The 20,790-nt window shown below is 44.3% G+C and overlaps 1 protein-coding gene across 1 annotated transcript in view; it reads left to right on the top strand.

Moving 5' to 3' along the window:
• The window catches only part of COL5A2 (collagen type V alpha 2 chain), a 182,348-nt gene that overhangs the window by 128,183 nt on the left and 33,375 nt on the right, over positions 1-20,790 (top strand). Inside the window, exons 19-31 of the mRNA XM_079975826.1 lie at positions 3,070-3,168; positions 4,316-4,360; positions 5,292-5,390; positions 6,645-6,698; positions 8,948-9,055; positions 10,277-10,330; positions 12,440-12,538; positions 13,438-13,491; positions 14,977-15,075; positions 17,172-17,225; positions 17,344-17,397; positions 18,450-18,503; positions 20,235-20,288. Coding sequence (XP_079831952.1) covers positions 3,070-3,168; positions 4,316-4,360; positions 5,292-5,390; positions 6,645-6,698; positions 8,948-9,055; positions 10,277-10,330; positions 12,440-12,538; positions 13,438-13,491; positions 14,977-15,075; positions 17,172-17,225; positions 17,344-17,397; positions 18,450-18,503; positions 20,235-20,288 — 927 coding nt within the window. The remainder of the gene's footprint in view (positions 1-3,069; positions 3,169-4,315; positions 4,361-5,291; positions 5,391-6,644; positions 6,699-8,947; positions 9,056-10,276; positions 10,331-12,439; positions 12,539-13,437; positions 13,492-14,976; positions 15,076-17,171; positions 17,226-17,343; positions 17,398-18,449; positions 18,504-20,234; positions 20,289-20,790) is intronic.

The following is a 20,790-nucleotide window of genomic DNA, read 5'->3' as shown; positions in this document are numbered from 1 at the left end:
ATGGGGCCACTGTTTTTATCGCCCCAACCTGAGCCCTTGACCACAAGAGGAGAACTTAAGGGAAATTCTCCTTTCTATGGCGAATTCCAAGGAAATTCCGAGTGCTTATCGATTGTGGTGACATCACATTTGCAGTGACATTTTACTTTTGTGCCCCTGTCCTATTCACAAGTGATCTACTGGTTGTGGGTAGTGGAATAAGGCAGTGGTGCTCACCACACCTCCGACCAGAGGTGTAGCAAGGTCAGGTGGTACCTGGTGCAGATTTTTTTTGTCACCTCCCCACATTGAACTTTTTAAAAGAAGGAAAAATAATATACTTACAGTTGCAAGTGTTATTTTCTGGTTTATTTACTTAACATTGTGAGCATAAGCACTTAAAACTTTCCCCCCTAACTGTGTTCTCACACCCACCTCTCCCCCTGTGCATTCCAGCATTTAGGTCCTGAGTTGAGGGAGCTTTTGCTTCTTTCCTTCCCTCCTCCCTCTGCACCTTCCTCCTTCCCATCTTCTCTCTGCCTGCCTGCCTCCTCCAGCAGCCCGGGAGCGTGGGGCAACGGCCGCTGGCAAAGCCTCGCAGCTTCCCCCTTCCCCCGATGGCTTGGGGTAGGCTTGGGAGTCATGGGTGTGCGGTGCACCGAATGTCAGCCCCCTCAGCAATGACACCCAGGGTGGTCCGCCCCCAGCACACTCCCCTTCCTACGCCTCTGCTTCCGACTACCTGTGTCACGGCTTCATACAGGACACAGAGCTGGGAGGTGTGAAGCGGAAGTGAAGTTAGGTAAAGGTAAAGGGACCCCTGACCATTTGGTCCAGTCGTGACCAACTCTGCGGTTGCTGCGCTCATCTTGCTTTATTGGCCAGCATGACTAAGCCGCTTCTGGCGAACCAGAGCAGCGCACGGAAATGCCGTTTACCTTCCTGCTGGAGTGGTACTTGTTTATCTACTTGCACTTTGATGTGCTTTCGAACTGCTAGTTTGGTAGGAGCAGGGCCTGAGCAATGGGAGCTCACCCTGTCGTGGGGATTTGAACCGCCGACCTTCCGATCGGCAAGTCCTAGGCTCTGTGGTTTAACCCACAGCGCCACCCGCGTCCCGGCAGTGAGGTTAGTGTGTTGCAAAAGCACCAGTGGAGCCAACCCTTGATTGATCAAGACATCATGAGCTCTGCCTGCCCAAATTCCCTATTCTACAGAACTATTAAAGGTTCAGAAGCCCTGTCCTCTTTTTCCACCTGGCCACCCATGTCCTGGAATGTGAAACCCGGCAGTGCTAATAGGGTTGGCCACCTTCCCCAGCTGGGATTAACAGATACTTTCTTGGACCGTAAAGGCTTCTTAGTGGGAAGAAAGTTCTTTGCTTTCCTAGCACCCTTCTGTGCTTTCCCCTCTTCCTTACTGTGCGTGCACAAAAGAGAAAGCATTGCTGACGTCGCTCTGCGGAGTGGTGGAGGCCGAGCTGCTGAACTTTTTCTCTGTCCCGAAGTTCTTAAAATGTCATCACCGCAAACATCTGGTAGCCATGTCCTTGGAGAGAACAGTGCAAGGACTAATCAGCCTAGCAGATGTTTTGCGCTGTATTTACAGTTGGCAGTTCTCGCTAAACAATCATTAGTCAATGCAGTAATTTAAGGGATTAAGTAACAATCCTTTTAATGGATGGGCGGGAGCAGGGAATAGGGACAGACAGAAACAATGTAGGCATGGGAAGGAACTTGGCGAAAGGCAACAAGTATGTGGTTTGGGGTTTTTTTTTTTGTTTAAAGAAGTGTTGGCTAAGATTCTCACTTTCGATGGAATGATCTCACATTGCACCAAACATATGCAATGTGTCTTCTGCAAGTTTATAGCGTTTAACATGATTTGAAGATTATTTTTATGAACGTGATCGGCCACTAGTAGTGCAACTATCACATGGATTCTGCAGCATCTTTATTTGGAAGTGTTCACTTCCTTATACATGGAAAATTGGAAGTTGGGGAAACTGGATTTTTTAAAAAGGAATTGGCTCCATGGGTGTGTCTCTGTGGCCTCGAACTCACTGCTGCCCTGCCCCATCCCCATCTGGCAGGCTGTAACCACACCAGCTGAGGACGCAGGTGGTGCTGTGGGTTAAACCACAGAGCCTAGGACTTGCCAATCAGAAGGTCGGCAGTTCGAATCCCCGTGACGGGGTGAGCTCCCATTGCTCGGTCCCTGCTCCTGCCAACCTAGCAGTTGGAAAGCACATCAGAGTGCAAGTAGATAAATAGGTACCGCTCCAGTGGGAAGGTAAACGGCATTTCCATGCGCTGCTCTGGTTCGCCAGAAGCGGCTTAGTCATGCAGGCCACATGACCCGGAAGCTGTATGCCGGCTCCCTCGGCCAATAAAGCGAGGTGAGTGTCGCATCCCCAGAGTCGGCCACGACTGGACCTAACGGTCAGGGGTCCCTTTTACCCTAACCACCCCAGTTTCAGGAGAGTGGTTTCATGGCTGTGTCCCACCACACGAACTTCAACCAGATGCAGGTGTGAGCAGACCAGACTGCTGCTCTGCTACAGTGATATTCTCTTTGCAGTTTAATCCCAGAGCTGTCAATTGTTGCCAGCATCTTTCTCTTAATGGTGGTGGTTAATATTCAGAAACAATGCATTTCAAAATGGTCAAAGGCCTGGAAATGATGCCTTATGAGGAACGGCTAAGGGAGCTGGGCATGTTTAGCCTGGAGAAGAGGAGGTTAAGGGGTGATATGATAGCCATGTTCAAATATATAAAAGGATGTCACATAGAGGAGGAAGGTTGTTTTCTGCTGCTCCAGAGAAGCGGACATGGAGCAATGGATCCAAACTACAAGAAAGAAGATTCCACCTAAACATTCGGAAGAACTTCCTGACAGTAAGACAGTGGAATTTGCTGCCAAGGAGTGTGGTGGAGTCTCCTTCTTTGGAGGTCTTTAAGCAGAGGCTTGACAACCATATGTCAGGAGCGCTCTGATGGTGTTTCCTGCTTGGCAGGGGGTTGGACTCGATGGCCCTTGTGGTCTCTTCCAACTCTATGATTCTATGATTCTCCCCCACCTTTTTTTCAGGGTGAAGCTGGTCCAACAGGTGCACGTGGTCCAGAAGGTCCTCAGGGACAAAGAGGTGAAACAGGTCTGCCAGGTGCTGCAGGAACATTTGGTCTTCCTGTAAGTTCATCAGACTTTTCAATACCTGAGTGTTTCATTTGTCCTAATTTTTGTTGAGGCGGTCTGATCTCTGCTACTACAGGATTGCAAGTGGCAGCTCACACCGAATGTTCCAATTTTAGAACCTTTCTTTTTGACATCTTGGTTTTGATGTAAAGGGATTTGTATGTGTGCCTCCATGTGGAAGTATATTCAGGCATGTGAGCTACAATTCGAGACACTCTTCCACAGCGACAGCCAGGCCACAATTTCCCTGATGTATAATTGAATGCATAGTTCAGGGGTTGCCAACCTTTCTCGACCCATGAACACATTTGCAAAGAGGAGAAGCTATCATGGGCACCATTCAAAGCCCACAACCTGTTAGATTGCTTGCAGTAGAACACTTCTCTCAAGTCTAATTTCAGTGGCACAGTGGTGGGGCAAGTCCTACGCAGGCAGATGTGCATCTGCAGGAGCCAAGTTGGTGACCCCCTAGCATAGTAAATGCGTCACTAGAGAATTAATAATCTGTAATAGAAAGAAGGGGGAGTCCCAGTAAAGGAAGAATGGATACAAAAGCTTATGAAATATGCAGAAATGGCAAAACTTACCAGAAGAATAAGAAATCGAGATAACAGACTTTTTTTATATATAAAAGAATGGAAATGGTTTGTTGAATATTTACAGATAAATTGCAAACAGATAAAAACATTGGCAGGATTATTGTAATAACCTGCAGATTCATAAGAGTGTATATTTAAAGTAGATAATTAACTGAGCAAATTAAATGAATTTGGATATGAAAAAGATATTTAATATTTTTAATTGGCATCAGCAAATATCTCAAGACAGCTGCACTTTGAAGGTATGGTGGGGATCTGCCCAAGGTGGTTGCAGCTAACGCACACCAGTGTCTTGTGTGGCTCCAAGGTAGTTGCTTATGATACACAGATGACACATGTCCACAAAGTATTAGATCAATCTTGACTGCCTTTGATTTTATTTACAGCTGCAGAGGTGTGTTCAGTCTGAGAAATACTGAAATTTCCATTGTTTAAGCTACGTAACATCTGCACATTTTCCTCTTGCTGCCTGTTTTTCAAAGAAGGCGTGAATGAATGCTGAAGCTTGTTGCTAACCATGATATATCTTACTCTCCATTTAGGGCTCCCCCGGTACGGATGGTTCCCCAGGTACTAAAGGGCCATCGGTAAGTGATCATATAAACTACCAAATAGTTTCTGGGCCCAATTCAAAGTGCTGCTTTTGACATAGAAAGCCTTAAATGGCTCAGGACTTCTGTAGCTCAAGGACCGCCTCTCTCCATATGAACCTACCTGGACTCTGAGATGTCTTCTGAGGCCCTTCTTTGTGTGTCTCCTCCACGAGATGTCTGGAGGGTGGCAACATGAGAATGGGCCCTTTCTGCTGTGGCTCCCTGTTTCTGGAATGCTCTCTTCAGGGAGTTTTGTCTGGTGCCTTCATTCCATATTTTTAGGCACCAGGCAAAAACCAGGTGGTGATATGATGATGATGGTGGTGGCATGTCTTTCCTTATTTTTTTTAGCTGTTTTTTAAAATTTATTTAATCATTTTTTTCAATACAAACAACAACCACAAAAAACACATACAACAAAAACCACAATAACACTAACAACACAATTTAACAATTCAGATTTGAGTACTGATATACCTATAACAACACCTTTTTTTAACAATATTTCCCCACCTCTCCTCCCCCTACTTCCCACCACTGTCCGTCTTATCGCTTAAGTATTCCTTCCAGATTTCTTCATATTTATCCATTCTTAATTTGCGTTGACATGCAATTCGTTTGTATGTAGCTAGTCTGTCCATATTGTCAATCCATGTGCTCAATGGAATCTTTTTGCAGCTCTTCCAATTCATCAAAAAATGTTTTTGTTTTTTTTTGCTTCTAATATGGCACGGTACATCCATTTTTTTTTTTACCCCTTGTGATCTCCCACGTTTCCGGTATATAATTTAGAATTAAATTCAATTCCCCTAAATAACAATTTTTTTTATTACTCTTGCATAAACCAGGTGGTGATATGATGATGATGATGATTTCATGTCTTTCCTTATGTATATGTTGTCAACCATATTTATATGTCTTCTAGGGCTCTCCAGGCACTTCAGGTCCACCTGGCTCACCAGGACCTCTTGGTTCTCCAGGACCACAAGGCAGCACAGGTCCCCCTGGCATCAGAGGGCAAATGGTAATGATGTTCCCCTCACATTGGAAATGGTACAATATTCTACAGGGTGCTGGTGTTGCTATTGCCAGCTTATAGTGCCTATGATCACTGAGTACCGATGAAATGGAGAGGCAATTCAAGTGAGATAGGTTCGTTTCAATCATTCTTAGGCATATTCCTACCAGGGCTGAGCCAGAACCTGGAACCAGAAGTGGTCCTAGGGACTTGGAGCTGAGGAACAAAGTCAAGTGTCAAAGCTGAGGAACAAAGCCGAGCGTTTGAATGGAGCAATGTATCAAAACACATCAGGGCCAGGGAGACCATTGCTTCTCAACAGGAAATCTCTCACAGCTCTTACTATTCAAGAGGAACCATTGACCAGCCTGGCTGACCAGAGCCCATGAACACTTCTGTCATTCCCCACACGGAGGGAGCTGCACACAGAGCTGTAGAATTGTAGCATTCGAAGGGCTCCTGAAATGCAGGAACCTTTCGCCCAAAGTGGGGCTCAAACCACCAACCCTCATAGTGTCCCAGCAGACAAAGGCTGCTGGCTCCAGTCTAGGTGGCTCTTGACAATTGCCCTTTATTTTACTGACCCCTCCTTTTCGTAAAAGACATTTCGTTCAAGCGTCCAGACTTTTGACAAAACAGCAATTTGTCTGCCGACAGAACGACTGAGGTACATTTGCGCAGGTGTTAAATAGCACATGAGCCGTAATTTATATCCTGGTACTAAACTGAAAAATATTAGACACATGATACAATTTACTACAGTGGTGTCTCAGCCACAGTGTCACTGCTAGTGTGTCATTGAGAACAGGGTATATAGAGGTATATAGAGTAGATCAGCAGATGCTCAGAGGAGTTCAGCGTTGTGCCAAGGTGATCATTTAGTCAGTGCAAGCATTTTGGCTTGCCAGAAGAAACGATTCCTCTTCTCCTCACCCTACGGGTTGTTCTGAGGGTTCTCCTAACCCCTGAGCCAATTTTGGATGGGAACACATGGCGAGGAGAGGGGGGAGGCCCTAATACACAAGTGGAAGTCAATGTACAACGCTTCTGTTGACAGGACTGTAGTAGAATCCAACCAATTACCAATAATTCACAAAAATCATTGTGATTTTATTTAAATGACTTTCCTTAAAAAAGAAAAAGAAATCTAACACAATGTTTTCTAACATTAAATGTTATCATCGGTCAGTGTTATCCCTATTGTGCTTGACAAACCCAGCGGCACTGATTACTGTTTTAATGGCAGATATTTACTTTCAGGGAGATCCTGGTGTGCCCGGTTTCAAAGGAGAAGCAGGCCCTAAAGGTGAACCGGTAAGTCTTCCAAACATATCTTCTAGGAGCTATCCTTAGATTTTCCTCTTTCAAAAGAACACATTTCCCTCTCTAACATACTTCAGACTTGATTGCACAATATGTTGCACCTGTTGGCTTTGAAGAAACAATGTTAACCTTGACCTTGGGAATTTTTTGGGCTTAAGGAATCCTACTCTGCTTAAGTGGATGATTCCAAGATTTAAAAACACACCTCGTAATTTAACTCCATGTACTGAAGGGACACGGGTGGCGCTGTGGGTTAAACCACAGAGCCTCGGACTTGCCGATCAGAAGATCGGCAGTTCGAATCCCCGCGACGGGGTGAGCTCCCGTTGTTCAGTCCCTGCTCCTGCCAACCTAGCAGTTCAAAAGCACATCAAAGTGCAGGTAGATAAATAGGTACTGCTCCGGCGGGAAGGTAAACGGCGTTTCTGTGCGCTGCTCTGGCTCTCCAGAAGTGGCTTAGTCATGTTGGCCACATGACCTGGAAGCTGTACGCCGGCTCCCTCGGCCAGTAAAGCGAGATGAGCGCCACAACCCCAGAGTCGGTTACGACTGGACCTAATGGTCAGGGGTCCCTTTACCTTTACCTTACTAAAGGAAAAAATAGCTGCAAATATAACATACAATTCCATTAAGAACAATGGATTCACTAACTGGAAATGCATGAGCAACTTGTGCTCTTCCCATTTTATGTGTGTGTGTGTGTGTTTGTGTGTTTGTGTTTGTTTGTTTGTGTGTATGTATGTATGTATGTATGTATTATACACACACGCGCGTGTGCGCGTGCACACACCAAATGCCTCACATAGTTCTGACACTGCGTCTGCCAACAAGGGCTTCAGATGACCTTGATTATAAAAGATCAGGTGTGGTTGTGACCTGGGAGCACACCACATCAAATTACTTCCGAATAAACAGGCACAGGTTTCAAAAGCATGCTGATTGGTTATAGTTAATACATCCGTAATAAGTATACACTGCACTGTATCACTTGCATGCAGCATCCGCTCATAAACAAATCTAACTCCACTTAATTTTATTTACAATTGCAAAAATATAGTCAGGTAAAATGCATTGTGTAGTTAATCTGGTGAAAGATTGCCTTAGATACAACTTTGGGGTGCCCAAGATGGCATGCATTGACCCCAGCTGTTTCTGCTGGTCAATGAAAAATGATCAGCAATAGCATTTGCGGGACTCCTGATTTTGGCTAGTGTTTGTGTCAGATGTGTTGAATTCTCCAAGCTGGAGGCAATGGTGACACTTAGGACAGTGTACATTAAAAAAAACAAACCCAAATACCTACCTACTTACCTAACCAACCACATTTGTATTCTCCTCTTCTTCCAAGGAACTGAGAACAGCATATATTGGGGGGGGGGGCTTCAACCTAAGTTATTATCTCTTGTGAAGTTGGAAGACTGGTTGATAGTGGCTTGACCAAGACCACCTGAGATCTTTGTGGTCATTGTGATCAGGAATTTGAAATCTTGTCTCACTAGTCTAATCCTAACATTCTACTCACTTGTCCAGTAGCACCTTCAAGACCAACTAAGTTTGTTCCGGGTGTAAGCTTTCATGTGCATACACACTTCAGGTATCTAAAGAAGTGTGCATGCACACAAAAACTTAATTTTTATTTATTTATTTCGACTGCGTCAGACCAACGTGGCTACCTACCTGATCCTATTCACTGCCAGTTGCATGTAGATTCTCTGAATCACTGCTTTACTATCAAAGTTAACCTCCAAACCAACGTAGGTGGAATTGTTCTGTAGATAAATGATTGTTGTGTTGCTTAGGAATTTGCTTCCCATGTTTAGAGCTGAGTTTTGAAAATGCACATTATTCATTTAGCTTGTGTATACAGAAACACAATTTTGTTCTGAATGGAAGGTTTATGGATATATCACACAATTAGTAATGATAGAATTCTGAGTAATTATAGAATTAATTCCCTCTAATGCTGTTTGGCCTGTGTTCCAGAATTGCCGGAACATTAGAATTTATGCAAGCAAGGAAACAACCGTAAAGGATTATTATTGAAATGCAGTCCATTCAGGCATCCTTCATGCAACATTAGCTTCTGCTGCTGAAATGGAAAAGGAAACACAGCATTTTAAACATACAGCCATGGCTATCTGTCGTGTTGGAAATGAATGTTTGTCTTTGTATGCCTGATTATATGAATGACTCATGGGTACTTGCATATCTTTTAAAAATGGATTTTTCTTCTCCTCTAGGGTCCACACGGCCCTCAGGGTCCAATTGGCCCTGTTGGTGAAGAAGGGAAAAGAGGTCCTCGTGGTGACCCAGGGTCAGTTGGCCCTCCTGGACCTGTGGGAGAAAGGGTAAGGAAGAAAACAAATTAAAAAGCAAACCAAAACCTAAGTAGCTTTGCCTAGATTCTGTTCAAAAGCTCCAGGCAGGTTTCTTTTTGTTCCCAAGGCATAAAACCCACATTTTATAAACTACTGTGCTAAAATTGCAATAAATGACAATTTGACTGTCCTGTGTCTGGAGGTGGTTGGAGGATGGATGGTGGCTAACAGAATGAGGTTGAATCCTGACAAGACAGAAGTACTGTTTTGGGGGGACAGGGGGCAGGCAGGTGTGGAGGACTCCCTGGTCCTGAATGGGGTAACTGTGCCCCTGAAGGACCAGGTTGCAGCCTGGGAGTCATTTTGGACTCACCGCTGTCCATGGAGGTGCAGGTCAGTTCTGTATCCAGGGCAGCTGTCTACCAGCTCCATCTGGTACGCCGGCTGAGACCCTACCTGCCCGCAGACTGTCTTGCCAGAGTGGAACATGCTCTAGTTATCTCCTGCTTGGACTACTGCAATGCGCTCTATATGGGGCTACCTTTGAGGGTGATCCGGAAACTGCAACTAATCCAGAATGAGGCAGCTAGACTAGTGACTGGGAGAGGCTGCCGAGACCATATAACACTGGTCCTGAAAGACCTACATTGGCTCCCAGTACGTTTCTGAGCACAATTCAAAGTGTTGGTGCTGACCTGTAAAGCCCTAAATGGCTTTGGCCTTGTATACCTGAAGGAGCATCTCCACCTCCATCATGAAACATGAAATTTATTACGGTCAGAGACCAGCTTGTGAAACACAAATGAAACTACAACCCCAAAAGCAATACAAACATTTAAAACAATATACAATGATGGCTTTTAAGTTTAAAAATGCGGTAGGCATATAAACACATAAAAACTTTAAGATAGACTACCATAGAGAAATGACCCAGAGTCGCCCGTGGATCAGAGTTTGGGAATTTTCTTAACAAACTATATTGAATCGGGGGTTGGTCTGCGCCTACAGATCCACCCCCATCATAATTTTTGGAGCAATCGTCATGGATCTTTGCAATTACCAAATTACAAATGATCTGTGTTTTACATTTGTGCAGTCTGCAGTTTTGATATTATTATTTTTAAAATTTCTATATAGCATTATATTTTTAAGAAAAATCTCAAAGCGGTTTACAGCAATAAACATTTGTAAGCAATGTCTAGATATTTAATCCATTTCTAAAAAATAAATGGCACGTCTTTGATTCTGTAGGGTCCTCCTGGAAATCGTGGCTTTCCAGGTTCCGATGGCTTGCCAGGACCAAAGGTAAGTTGGCATGAAAGACTGTTCATTGTAGTTAAGTGAAGTATGTAGATTAAGGCACTTAATAACGGGAGGTAGGCTTAGTAGAAATGCTGGATTATCATGGTGGAATTACATGCCCAGGTGTCGCAGCCACCCACTGCCCCATATCCAATGAAATGACACACAGCAATGGTTTGGATCAAACCAGGCCACAAATTTATTGACTGAAGATGTCAGATGTTTGGCATAGGCATTGGGTACAACCGTTGATATCCAGTATATTTACTGGAAGTAAAAATTGGGTCAACCCGATGACATGGAGGTCCTATGACATATATCAAATAGGAAAACTCCTGTGGGGTCACTGACTTGAGGAGTGCTATGGCCTAGCCGCTGTCTGGATGTCTGGACAGAAGCAACTCCTTCTGGATCCCTTTCATGGCTTGACAGGAGAAGAAATAGGAAAAGTAGACCAGAGGTTCTTCATGTATGCCACGACTGCCGCTAGAATTTTGGTAGCCCCAAAATGGAAAATACAGGAACTACCAACATTGGAGGAGTGTCAGACAAAAATGGTAGAATATGCGGAATTAGCAAAACTGACCTACAGGATTCATAACCAAGTTCAGAAGAGAATGGAGTAAATTTGTGGAATATATAAGTAATAATTGTAGAAGTTTAAAGACTGTAGTAGGATTAAAATAAATCTTAGGATGTGGATAGGATATTGTCAAGAAACGGAGGAAAGTAAAGTGTAAAATGGAAACCCGCTGAAGGGAGGGAGGGAAGTCTGCGCTCGGCAGAGCAATGGAAAATAAGTGGATATAAGATTATGGAACTTTACTGTATTTGTTTTGTTTGTATTGATGTTAAAGAAAAGCCAATAAAAATGCATTTAAAAATAAATAAATAATGGGATACCCCTGAGTTGAGGAGGGGCAGGCAGAGGCTACAGCCTCCCCTCCGACCAGGACTAAGGCTTACCCAATGCCTAAACCGCCAAACTTATGACTATTGCTATGAGGTAGGCAAAACCACCAGACATGACCAACTGGTGTGGTGGAAAATTCCTGTCCAGCCCCGAATACGGTGATCAACAATGCCTATCGCGAGGTCAAGCACAGCACCAATTGCCAAAGATAAGGGAAGGTGGGTGGGAGACCCAATGAGGAACGTTCTGCGGAGGGAGAGGCAGGTCACCTTATATATCCAAGGAGAGGACCCAAGTGAAACCTGTAGGCTCAGTTGGTCCCACCCTCCGGGAAGAGCCTGTTTCCTAGCTCACCCATGATTGGCCAGTTTGCAGGCAGGCTTGCATCCGGCTTACTGGCTGGCGTGGAAGACCGTTTGGCTCCTTGCTGGCTGGGAAACCCCTGCAGTTGCACCACATCGGACTGCACAGGTCATTGGCAGAGGAAGGGGGTGCAATGGGTACAGGCCGCCCCGGGTGTCATCCCTGAGGGGGGTGAAATCGCTGCCCTGCCCCCCGGGATGCTCGCCACCTCTGGCACAGGGAGAGGTGTGTTGGGCCCCAATACCGCCAGACCTTTAAGGGTAAGCAGACTTCTTTGACATATATACAGCCGTACCTTGGAATTCAAACAGAATCTGTTCCGGAAGTCTGTTCGACTGCCAAAATGTTCAGAAACCAAAGTACTGCTTCTGATTGGCTGCAGGAAGCTTCTGCAGCCAATCGGAAGCCGCAGAAGCCCCATCGGAAGTTTGGGTTCCAAAGGACGTTCGCAAACCGGAACACTCACTTCCGGGTTTGCGGCATTCGGGAGTCAAAATGGCCGAGGACCAAGGTGTTCAGGATCCAAGGTGCAACTGTATAGTTATTTGTCCCTTCTCAGCGCATCTTCATTTGCACGAACTCCTATGTTGTTAATAGGGCACATGTTAGAGTGCATAGGTATTTGCCCACATATTTGTTTTTGCTTCAGAATATTTTTATTCGGCCTTTTTTCACTGGCCAATAGGATTTCTGAGGAAAACAAGTGCTTTTTAAATGAATTCTGGATTGGCTTTATTGTAATATACCTCTCAGATATAAAATCCTGTGGTACACACACTCACACTCCCTTTAATTATGTCCACCACTGACTAACGTGACTTGGCTTTCCCTTGCAGGGCGCTCAAGGAGAACGTGGTCCTGCAGGAGCTTCTGGTCCTAAAGGAAGTCAAGGGGATCCCGGTCGCACAGGAGAACCAGGCCTCCCAGGTGCCAGGGTAAGATAACTCGTTTTCTCATTTCCAAGGGTCAGAGGTGAATGGTCAGTTCAGGACGTCTGAAGCTTAGACTGATTTGAGAGGGCACACCAACATTTTCTGCTGTAAAATCTGCTAGGCATTTCATTGGCTGGTAACGTAAAAGAAGTTTTAGTGGGAGAATTCTGAACATCATATAGAGATAAAGGTAAAGGTAAAGGTACCCCTGCCCGTACGGGCCAGTCTTGACAGACTCTGGGGTTGTGCGCCCATCTCACTTAAGAGGCCAGGGGCCAGCGCTGTCCAGAGACACTTCCGGGTCACGTGGCCAGCATGACATCGCTGCTCTGGCCAGAGCCAGAGCCGCACACGGAAACGCCGTTTACCTTCCCGCTGGTAAGCGGTCCCTATTTATCTACTTGCACCCGGAGGTGCTTTCGAACTGCTAGGTTGGCAGGCGCTGGGACCGAGCAGCGGGAGCGCACCCCGCCGCAGGGATTCGAACCGCTGACCTTTTGATCGGCAAGCCCTAGGCGCTGAGGCTTTAACCCACAGCGCCACCTGCGTCCCTTCATATAGAGATAGATGTATAGAATTCTTCAGTCTGTGGAATTCTGTGGAGGGCTTTGTCTTTTTTATAGCTCAATATGGTGACAGCCATAGCTAAAATAATGCACAATTGACGGCATGAGGGTCCTTTTGGACCCAGAAAAAGGCAGAAAGGGGTAGAATGGGGCAGAACAAGGGCAGGGCAAAGCAGAGCACAATGAGGGGGCTGGAAATGGAACCCCTGCATGGAATGGTTGCCCCCTGTATTATGAAAATGTCTAAATATGCCTTATGAATATACGTGACTTGGAGCTGAATCTAGCAGTCAAGTGCTAAAACAGACGCTGTTTTGTAATATCTTCCTTTTATAGGGTCTTACAGGGAACCCAGGTGTTTCAGGTCCAGAAGGAAAATCTGGACCCTTGGTAAGTACATTTAGACATCTCTAGGGGATGGGATTTGGTTGACTGTGCTCTAGACTTCCTCTTGGTTCACACTTGGTGCTGACCTTTAAAGCCCTAAATGGCCTCGGCCCAGTATACCTGAAGGAGAATCTCCACCTCCATCATTCATCCCAGACACTGAGGTCCAGCGCCAAGGGCCTTCTGGTGGTTCCCTCATTGCAAGAAGTGAGGTTACAGGGAACCAGGCAGAGGACCTTCTCGGTAGTGGCACCCGCCCTGTGGAACACCCTCCCAGCAGATGTCAAGGCAATAAACATCTATTTTACTTTTAAAAGACAACTGAAGGTGGCCCTGTTTAGGGAAGTTTTTAATGAATGATGTTTTAATGTATTTTTAATCTTTTGTTGGAAGCCACCCAGAGTGGCTGGGGAAACCCAGCCAGATGGGCGGGGTAGAAATAATAAATTATTATTATTATTATTATTATTATTATTATTATTATCTTATTACTTTATTATTATATTACTTTACATAGGGAATATGCTGGCTAAAGTTGTCAGTCCAAGGTTGCTTCCAGATGGGGGCATAATATTGCAATTGGGTCATTCAGATATTGCAAAAAGGTTGTCGGCCGCAGGTGGTGGGTTGTTGTCATGGCTTTTAAAAAGCTCGCTGGGCTTTTGGTAGAAAGCGTAAATGCAGATTGATCAGGGAAAATATGAGCTTGCATTTTGACAATGTCATGTGGATGCTTTTAAAAAAATTAAATGCATGAGCAGCACTAATCCAAAGAATTTAGATATAACACTTTAAATACTGAATGGGATAGCCTACTGAATACTGACCACAGATGGATTTAATGAAAGCAGATAGTTATACACTGCGGCTGCAGTCTTGCATACGCACTTACGTATGCGTGTGTCTCATCGAATGCAGCAACTAAAAATGAAGTAGGATTGCGTTGTATGAATTAAACTTTGATTTTTTTTATTCAACAGATTATAATGATGGAAATCACAACTGTCCCCCCCCCCTTAATGCTTGAAACTGCTATGATTTAAATTATGTCTCTATGGCATCTGCATGTGAAATCAGAAACACAAACTACAGAATGCAATCTACAAAATACATACGCCTGCTCAGTTCATGGGGCTAATGGGGAGTTGGTCCAACAAGAACTACTGTAAAGAATATTGGAATAATTGCCCCAAACTCTTCTGCTACTCTTCGGGAGAACCACAGTTTCCCCCCATCCCTGTTTTATAGCCTATGTTATGAAAACATTATCTTCCCTTTCCTTATCAACTGCATGGCTTGCATTAAAGAAGGTATTAGATTCAGATTTTTTTCATCTTTCTGCCTTCTGCATTCCTTAAAGGTTCTGCAGTAGTTTGTGCAATGGTTCTGAAGGCCATGTGTACATGGCTGTCTTTAAGGGAAGAAACCGGACCAAGTTTGTTTAATATTTCAGCATTAAATGCTTGGGGTTTTTGTTTTGTTTTGCAGGGAGCTCCAGGAGAAGATGGGCGACCAGGCCCAGCAGGTCCAATAGGAATTCGAGGCCAGCCGGGTAGCATGGGTCTCCCTGGGCCAAAAGGCAGTAGTGTATGTATTATTTCTTTATCTACAACGTATTTTGGAAAATGGTTTGTCTGATGATTGACCTCTTGTGAGATCACTGCCAAACTTGTCCTCATGGTTATCAAGATGAAAGAGCTGGCTTCCATCTATGTTTGGGTGCAATCGGACGCCATTTTGAATAACGATGGAGAACAAAAATGTTCCAGACTGCACTGGTTTAGACACCTCTGGAGATAAGACTGACAAATTTGGCACAACCATTTCCCATACCAAGGAGCGGATTGTGATGTACGTTCGCAAAAGGTCAGATTCATTTCGAATCAAGATGATGGATTGAAATGTTCCAAACTACACTGATTGGGACACCTCTGCAGATATTTGACAAACACACATGGATCTGCTTTGCCTTGGTGAAAACCTAGAGAAAACAATGTCTCTGTTAGTTTAGAGTTCCAACACCGGGCATTTTGTTTGAGACCATACAGGGATTTCTTGAGAGCACAAACCAATCCCTTCTTTATCTGTACTCCATCATGTGGTAGCATATAAATTGACGCACCCAGGGCCCCAGCAGAAAATGCTGTGTTCACATCGTGATGTGAAACATGCATTTTCTCCTCTGCAGCAATTTTGAGTATAAGCCTAATGCTCTCATTACTTGACGCTGGGTGAGTAGGATTCATGATAGTCTTGACCTGGTAGCAGAGGATGGTTATGAACATCCTGTCTCTGTCACTTCCCACATTGTGGAATGAGAACATACACTGTCATGTGATTAAAAAAACCCCAATCCCATGACTGCAAGCATGGGAAAAGAATCCTAACAGTGTCCATGATTTGGCACGATGGGTCCTGAGATGGAGAAATGGGATTTGATGGACCAAACTGTTCCAAACTGCATTGAAGGCAGCTTGGTAAACAGCAGTCATGGAGTGGGAGCCGGTGGAGTTGTCATCAGTGGGAATGGCTGGGACCTGAACCTCACTGGTCCATGAGACGTATTGGAGGCAATGCTGTGGGAGAGTGAAAGGGCCAAGATGGTAAGGCAAGCAAGCATTGCACAGCTGCCAAGCACATATAGCAGCTGTGCAGGAGCAGCTCACCGAGGGTGCAATCCTGTTGCCTGTAGGAGTCTGCTTTGAAATTGTGTTCTGTCCAGGGAACATGTTGGCAGAGCAGCACCCAGCAGAATGTAGCCCTCCTCTCTGTGGAGGGTGGTTGCAGGGGTGGGGAACATACCGTATTTTTCGCCCCATAAGACGCACCCGGCCATAAGACACACCTAGTTTTCAGAGGTGCTATGATGCTCATATACTGCTTGTGGGCTTCCCACAGGCATCAAGCTGGCCACTGTGTGGCAACAGTGCCGGCCATTGTCTCTGTGCAGCGCCCCTTCAGTGAAGCAGGAGGAGGAACAGAAGGGGCTCCGTTCCTCCTCCCGCTTCACAGGAGAGGTGCTTCGCTGAAGGGGCGCTGCGCAGCTCTCCCTCTCTGTGCAGAGCCTCTCCTGCGAAGCGCCATTCGCTCCATAAAGCGCACTCACATTTCCCCTTACTTTTTAGGAGGAAAAAAGTGTGTCTTATGGAGCGCAAAATATGGTAGCATCTCATGCTGCTTCCCCCTCCTGGCTGTCTAGGGTTTAAAAAGCCCTAGTTAAAAATTAGTCACATCCCTTAAAATAATTTGGGGCTGGATCCTGGTTGAGTGTTTCCCTGGTTGACCAGCATCAGGTCACTGGATGGGAGCCATGTACGGCCCTATAAACCAACAAATTCCCTTATCCCTTTATAAATCCCAACATATATCTATAAAATCATAGAATTGTAGAGTTGGAAGGTACCCTGAGGATCATCTGGTCCAACCCCTTGCAAAGCAGGAATATTCAGTTGTCCCATATGGGGATCGAACCTGCAACCATGACGTTATCAGCACCATGCTCTAACCAACTGAGCTATCCAACTGACTGCCCACCCATCCATCCGTCTGTCTATTCCTGAGCAGTGCTGTGTACGTCCTGCTAGTGTCTTAATAGTTTACACTGATATATCAAGCTGGCTACATTTTGACTTACAATAATAGAAACATAAATAATATACTCCCCCCTTTTTTTGGCAAATTAGGGAGACCCTGGAAAACCTGGAGAAGCAGGCAATGCTGGTGTCCCAGGGCAGAGAGTAAGTATTATTTTTTTTAGTATTTTTCATTGTCTGAATACAACAACCTTTCGCTTTGCCACAGACACATATGCATATGTGTTCGCCAAATCACTATTCTTTTATTATATTATTTTAGGGAGCTCCTGGAAAAGATGGCGAAGTTGGCCCTGCTGGTCCCGTTGGCCCACCTGTAAGTTTCCAAGCAAAGCTGTATGAGTAAATTATTCTGGTATCCCTTGTTTGGCATGAATGCTTCCCCAAAGTGAGAATACTGGTCATACTATGAATTTTCTACTTTGGTGACTATAATTTGAGCTATTTGTCCACACAAATGTATATGTCTGATTCCCTGATACATTTGTGTTTTTTTAAATAAGTCTATAGGAAGGATTATGGGACGGGACATTCATGAATACGGACATATGTCAAAATGTGACGTAGGTTGGAGTGAAGACCAAGAGGCATAGGACTGTTGTATGAGCAGGTGGAAGATAAAGACTGCAGATGTTACAAATATCACTAGGGGAATCTTTCCAGTTTCTCCCCCTCTTGTAACTTTGTCAAAATTAGAAGAACAGGTGTCTTATTCTATTCCTGCTATTGACTACTGACACTTAAGCAATATATTTTAGAGTTGTCTGCAGACCACAAGATTAAGTATGGACCCCAATTTGATGCTTCGAAAAACTGACCAATTTTGTCTGTAACTCTTCGGAGGCTGCCCAGTTTGAGTCTGGTCCAGATCCCAGTTTGGGGGGGGGGGGAAATGAGTCTCTGTGCCTTCCCTTTCACTATTAAGGGGAATTTTTTTAAAAAAGTGGTTATACCTTTCATTTTCTTCAGACAGCCTTTGATGGTGTTTTCAAACCCAGTTGCCTCTCCTGGGTGGGTGAAGCCTGCCAAATTACAGGCAAATAGGTCCAAGAGTTTTGGTACTGAGTAGCTTTACATACACATACAAACACACACATGTGAAAATTATGAGACATGGGCATAGCCAACGGGGTGGGCAGGGGGCAGCTGCCCCCCCAAAAATCAATACAAATCTGAGGTTTTGCCCCCCTAACAAAAGCTTGCCCCCTTAACAAAAATCCTAGCTATGCCCATGTTCTGAGAGGTAAACTCTTGCCAAGTTTCAGAAGAATAGCTGCAGTGGTTTTCATGCAAGGTAGCGGGCGTGGTTAAAAATGATAAACTTCCCTACTGTTTTAGTAATGAATACAATTGTTTGTTTCTTTTTAGGGACTAGCAGGAGAAAGAGGAGAACAAGGTCCCCCGGGTCCTACAGGTTTCCAGGTGAGTATTTATCAAATTTATTTTCAATTTAACCTACCGAAGGGCTTTTGAGTGCACACAACATTAAATAAAAGAAGGAAATATCAACTAAAATAATAAAAAACCATGTTCGTAAAGCACCCCATGCTTTCTGAACCCTAGTCACTGTGAGTGTGGTGCAAAGGAATCATGTAATTGGGAAATATCTAATACAGTGGTACCTCGGGTTACATACGCTTCAGGTTACAGACACTTCAGGTTACAGACTCTGCTAACCCAGAAATACTACCTTGAGTTAAGAACGATAAGAACAGAAATTGTGCAGCGGTGGCGCAGCAGCAGCAGGAGGCCCCATTAGCTAAAGTGGTGTTTCAGGTTAAGAACAGTTTCAGGTTAAGAACAGACCTCCAGAACAAATTAAGTTCTTAACCCGAGGTACCACTGAAATGGCAATATTCATAGCATTATACACCAGATGCAACCTAGTTATAAACCAGATGCAACCTAGCCTCAAAACAGTATGCTCTTATGGATTACAATTTGTCCTCGTTGATTAAAATTGACACTCACTCATGAGAATCTCTGGTCCGTGAGCCAAATTGGGCTCAACAGGCCTCCCAATTTGGCCTCTAAGGCTGCTTTGGGCTGGCTGTGCCACCTGCCCCTCACCTGACATTGTATGGCATGGGGCAGGAAAAGACGGCATTGCAAAGGAACAATTGGAAGCCTTAGAGTATGCTCCTTATTTATTGCTCCTTTGTAGCACTGACTTGCCTTTCATGCTGTTTAAATTTGGCACTGAAAGCAACTATTGCTGTCCTTTTGGACATGATATACCTGACTACCTGACATCATATAACATCAGGTGATTGACATGTAGAGAACCCCACCCACCTGTCCAGTGCTCCGAATGAAAGTGGTTCCCCACTCCTGAGTTAAAAAATTATTTAACTGATAATGTTTTGCAGCCCTATCATAAAAAATGTCAACTTTCATATCCTGTGAAGAGGAGGTACTTTAGCAAAAATTGAACAATCCATTACATTTTCAGTTTAAATATGCAGTGGGGCTGATATCCTATACCACCATTCCTGGATGCAAGTAGTAGTAGAAGTAGTAGTAGTAGTAGTAATAATAATAATAATAATAATAATAATAATAATAATAATATTTTATTATTTATACCCCGCCCATCTGGCTGAGTTTCCCCAGCCACTCTGGGCGGCTCCCAATCAAGTGTTAAAAACAGCACAGCGAGTACATTTCTTTTCTCAGGTTACTCATGATTGCTCTGTTGCAGAGGCTTCCAACTGGTGGTCCACAGACCCCAAGGGGGTCTATGTAACCCACCCAGGTACATACCCATCAACTGTCCAAGACACCCCATTTTGAGGGGGCCATGCTCTTGTGCGAGAGCATGATGCCCCCAAACGCACACAATAGTGAGGATGCGTGTCTCGTGTGAGATCGTGTGGGTCATGTAGCTCAGGCAGACGTGTGACCCAGAAGACACACATCCTGGTTCTGCACTGGGACATGTTGGAGGGTATGGTGGCACCATTCGCATAACAAAAGATGCCAACATTTTCAAAAGTAGAGGGTCCATGGCTTGGTTTTTGAAAAACAGGGGATCCTCAGTACTTAGCTAATTGGAAACCACTGTCCTATTGTAGTCCATATAAAATACCAGAGACAATCCTTCTATTGTGTTTTCCTAGATGTACAGTGACTTTTCTGCTCATTTCCCCACAGGGTTTACCTGGTCCTCCAGGTCCTCCAGGTGAGGGCGGAAAGCCAGGTGATCAGGTAACTATGTTTTAACTTCCTTCCCCCTCTTCCTGTGGTTCCTTAAATTTATTTTTTCATATCTTCTGCGTATCCAAATTCATTTGACTTACTCGTTTAATTATCTGCTGTAAATATAGACTCTTATAAAACTGCAGGTTATTACAATAATCCTGCTAATGTTTTTATCTGTTTACCATTTATCTGCAAATATTCAATAAACCACTTCCATTCTTTTATAAAAAGTTTGTTATCTTGATTTCTTATTCTTTCCGTAAGTTTTGCCATTTCTGCATATTCCATAAGTTTTTGTATCCATTCTTCCTTTACACGGACTTCTGCTTCTTTCCATTTTGGGGCAAGTAACATTCTTGCTGCTATAGTAGCATACATAAATAAATTTCTACACAATTTTGGTAGTTCTGTCCCTATAATTCCCTAAAGAAAATATTCTGGGTTTTTAAAATAAAAGTTATTTTGAACATCCTTTTCAATTCAATCCATTATATATCATTTCCCAGTA

This window comes from Podarcis cretensis (assembly GCF_951804945.1).
Source record: "Podarcis cretensis genome assembly, chromosome: 1".
Taxonomy (NCBI): Eukaryota; Metazoa; Chordata; class Lepidosauria; order Squamata; family Lacertidae; genus Podarcis; species Podarcis cretensis.
This window is presented reverse-complemented; position numbering and strand designations above follow the sequence as displayed.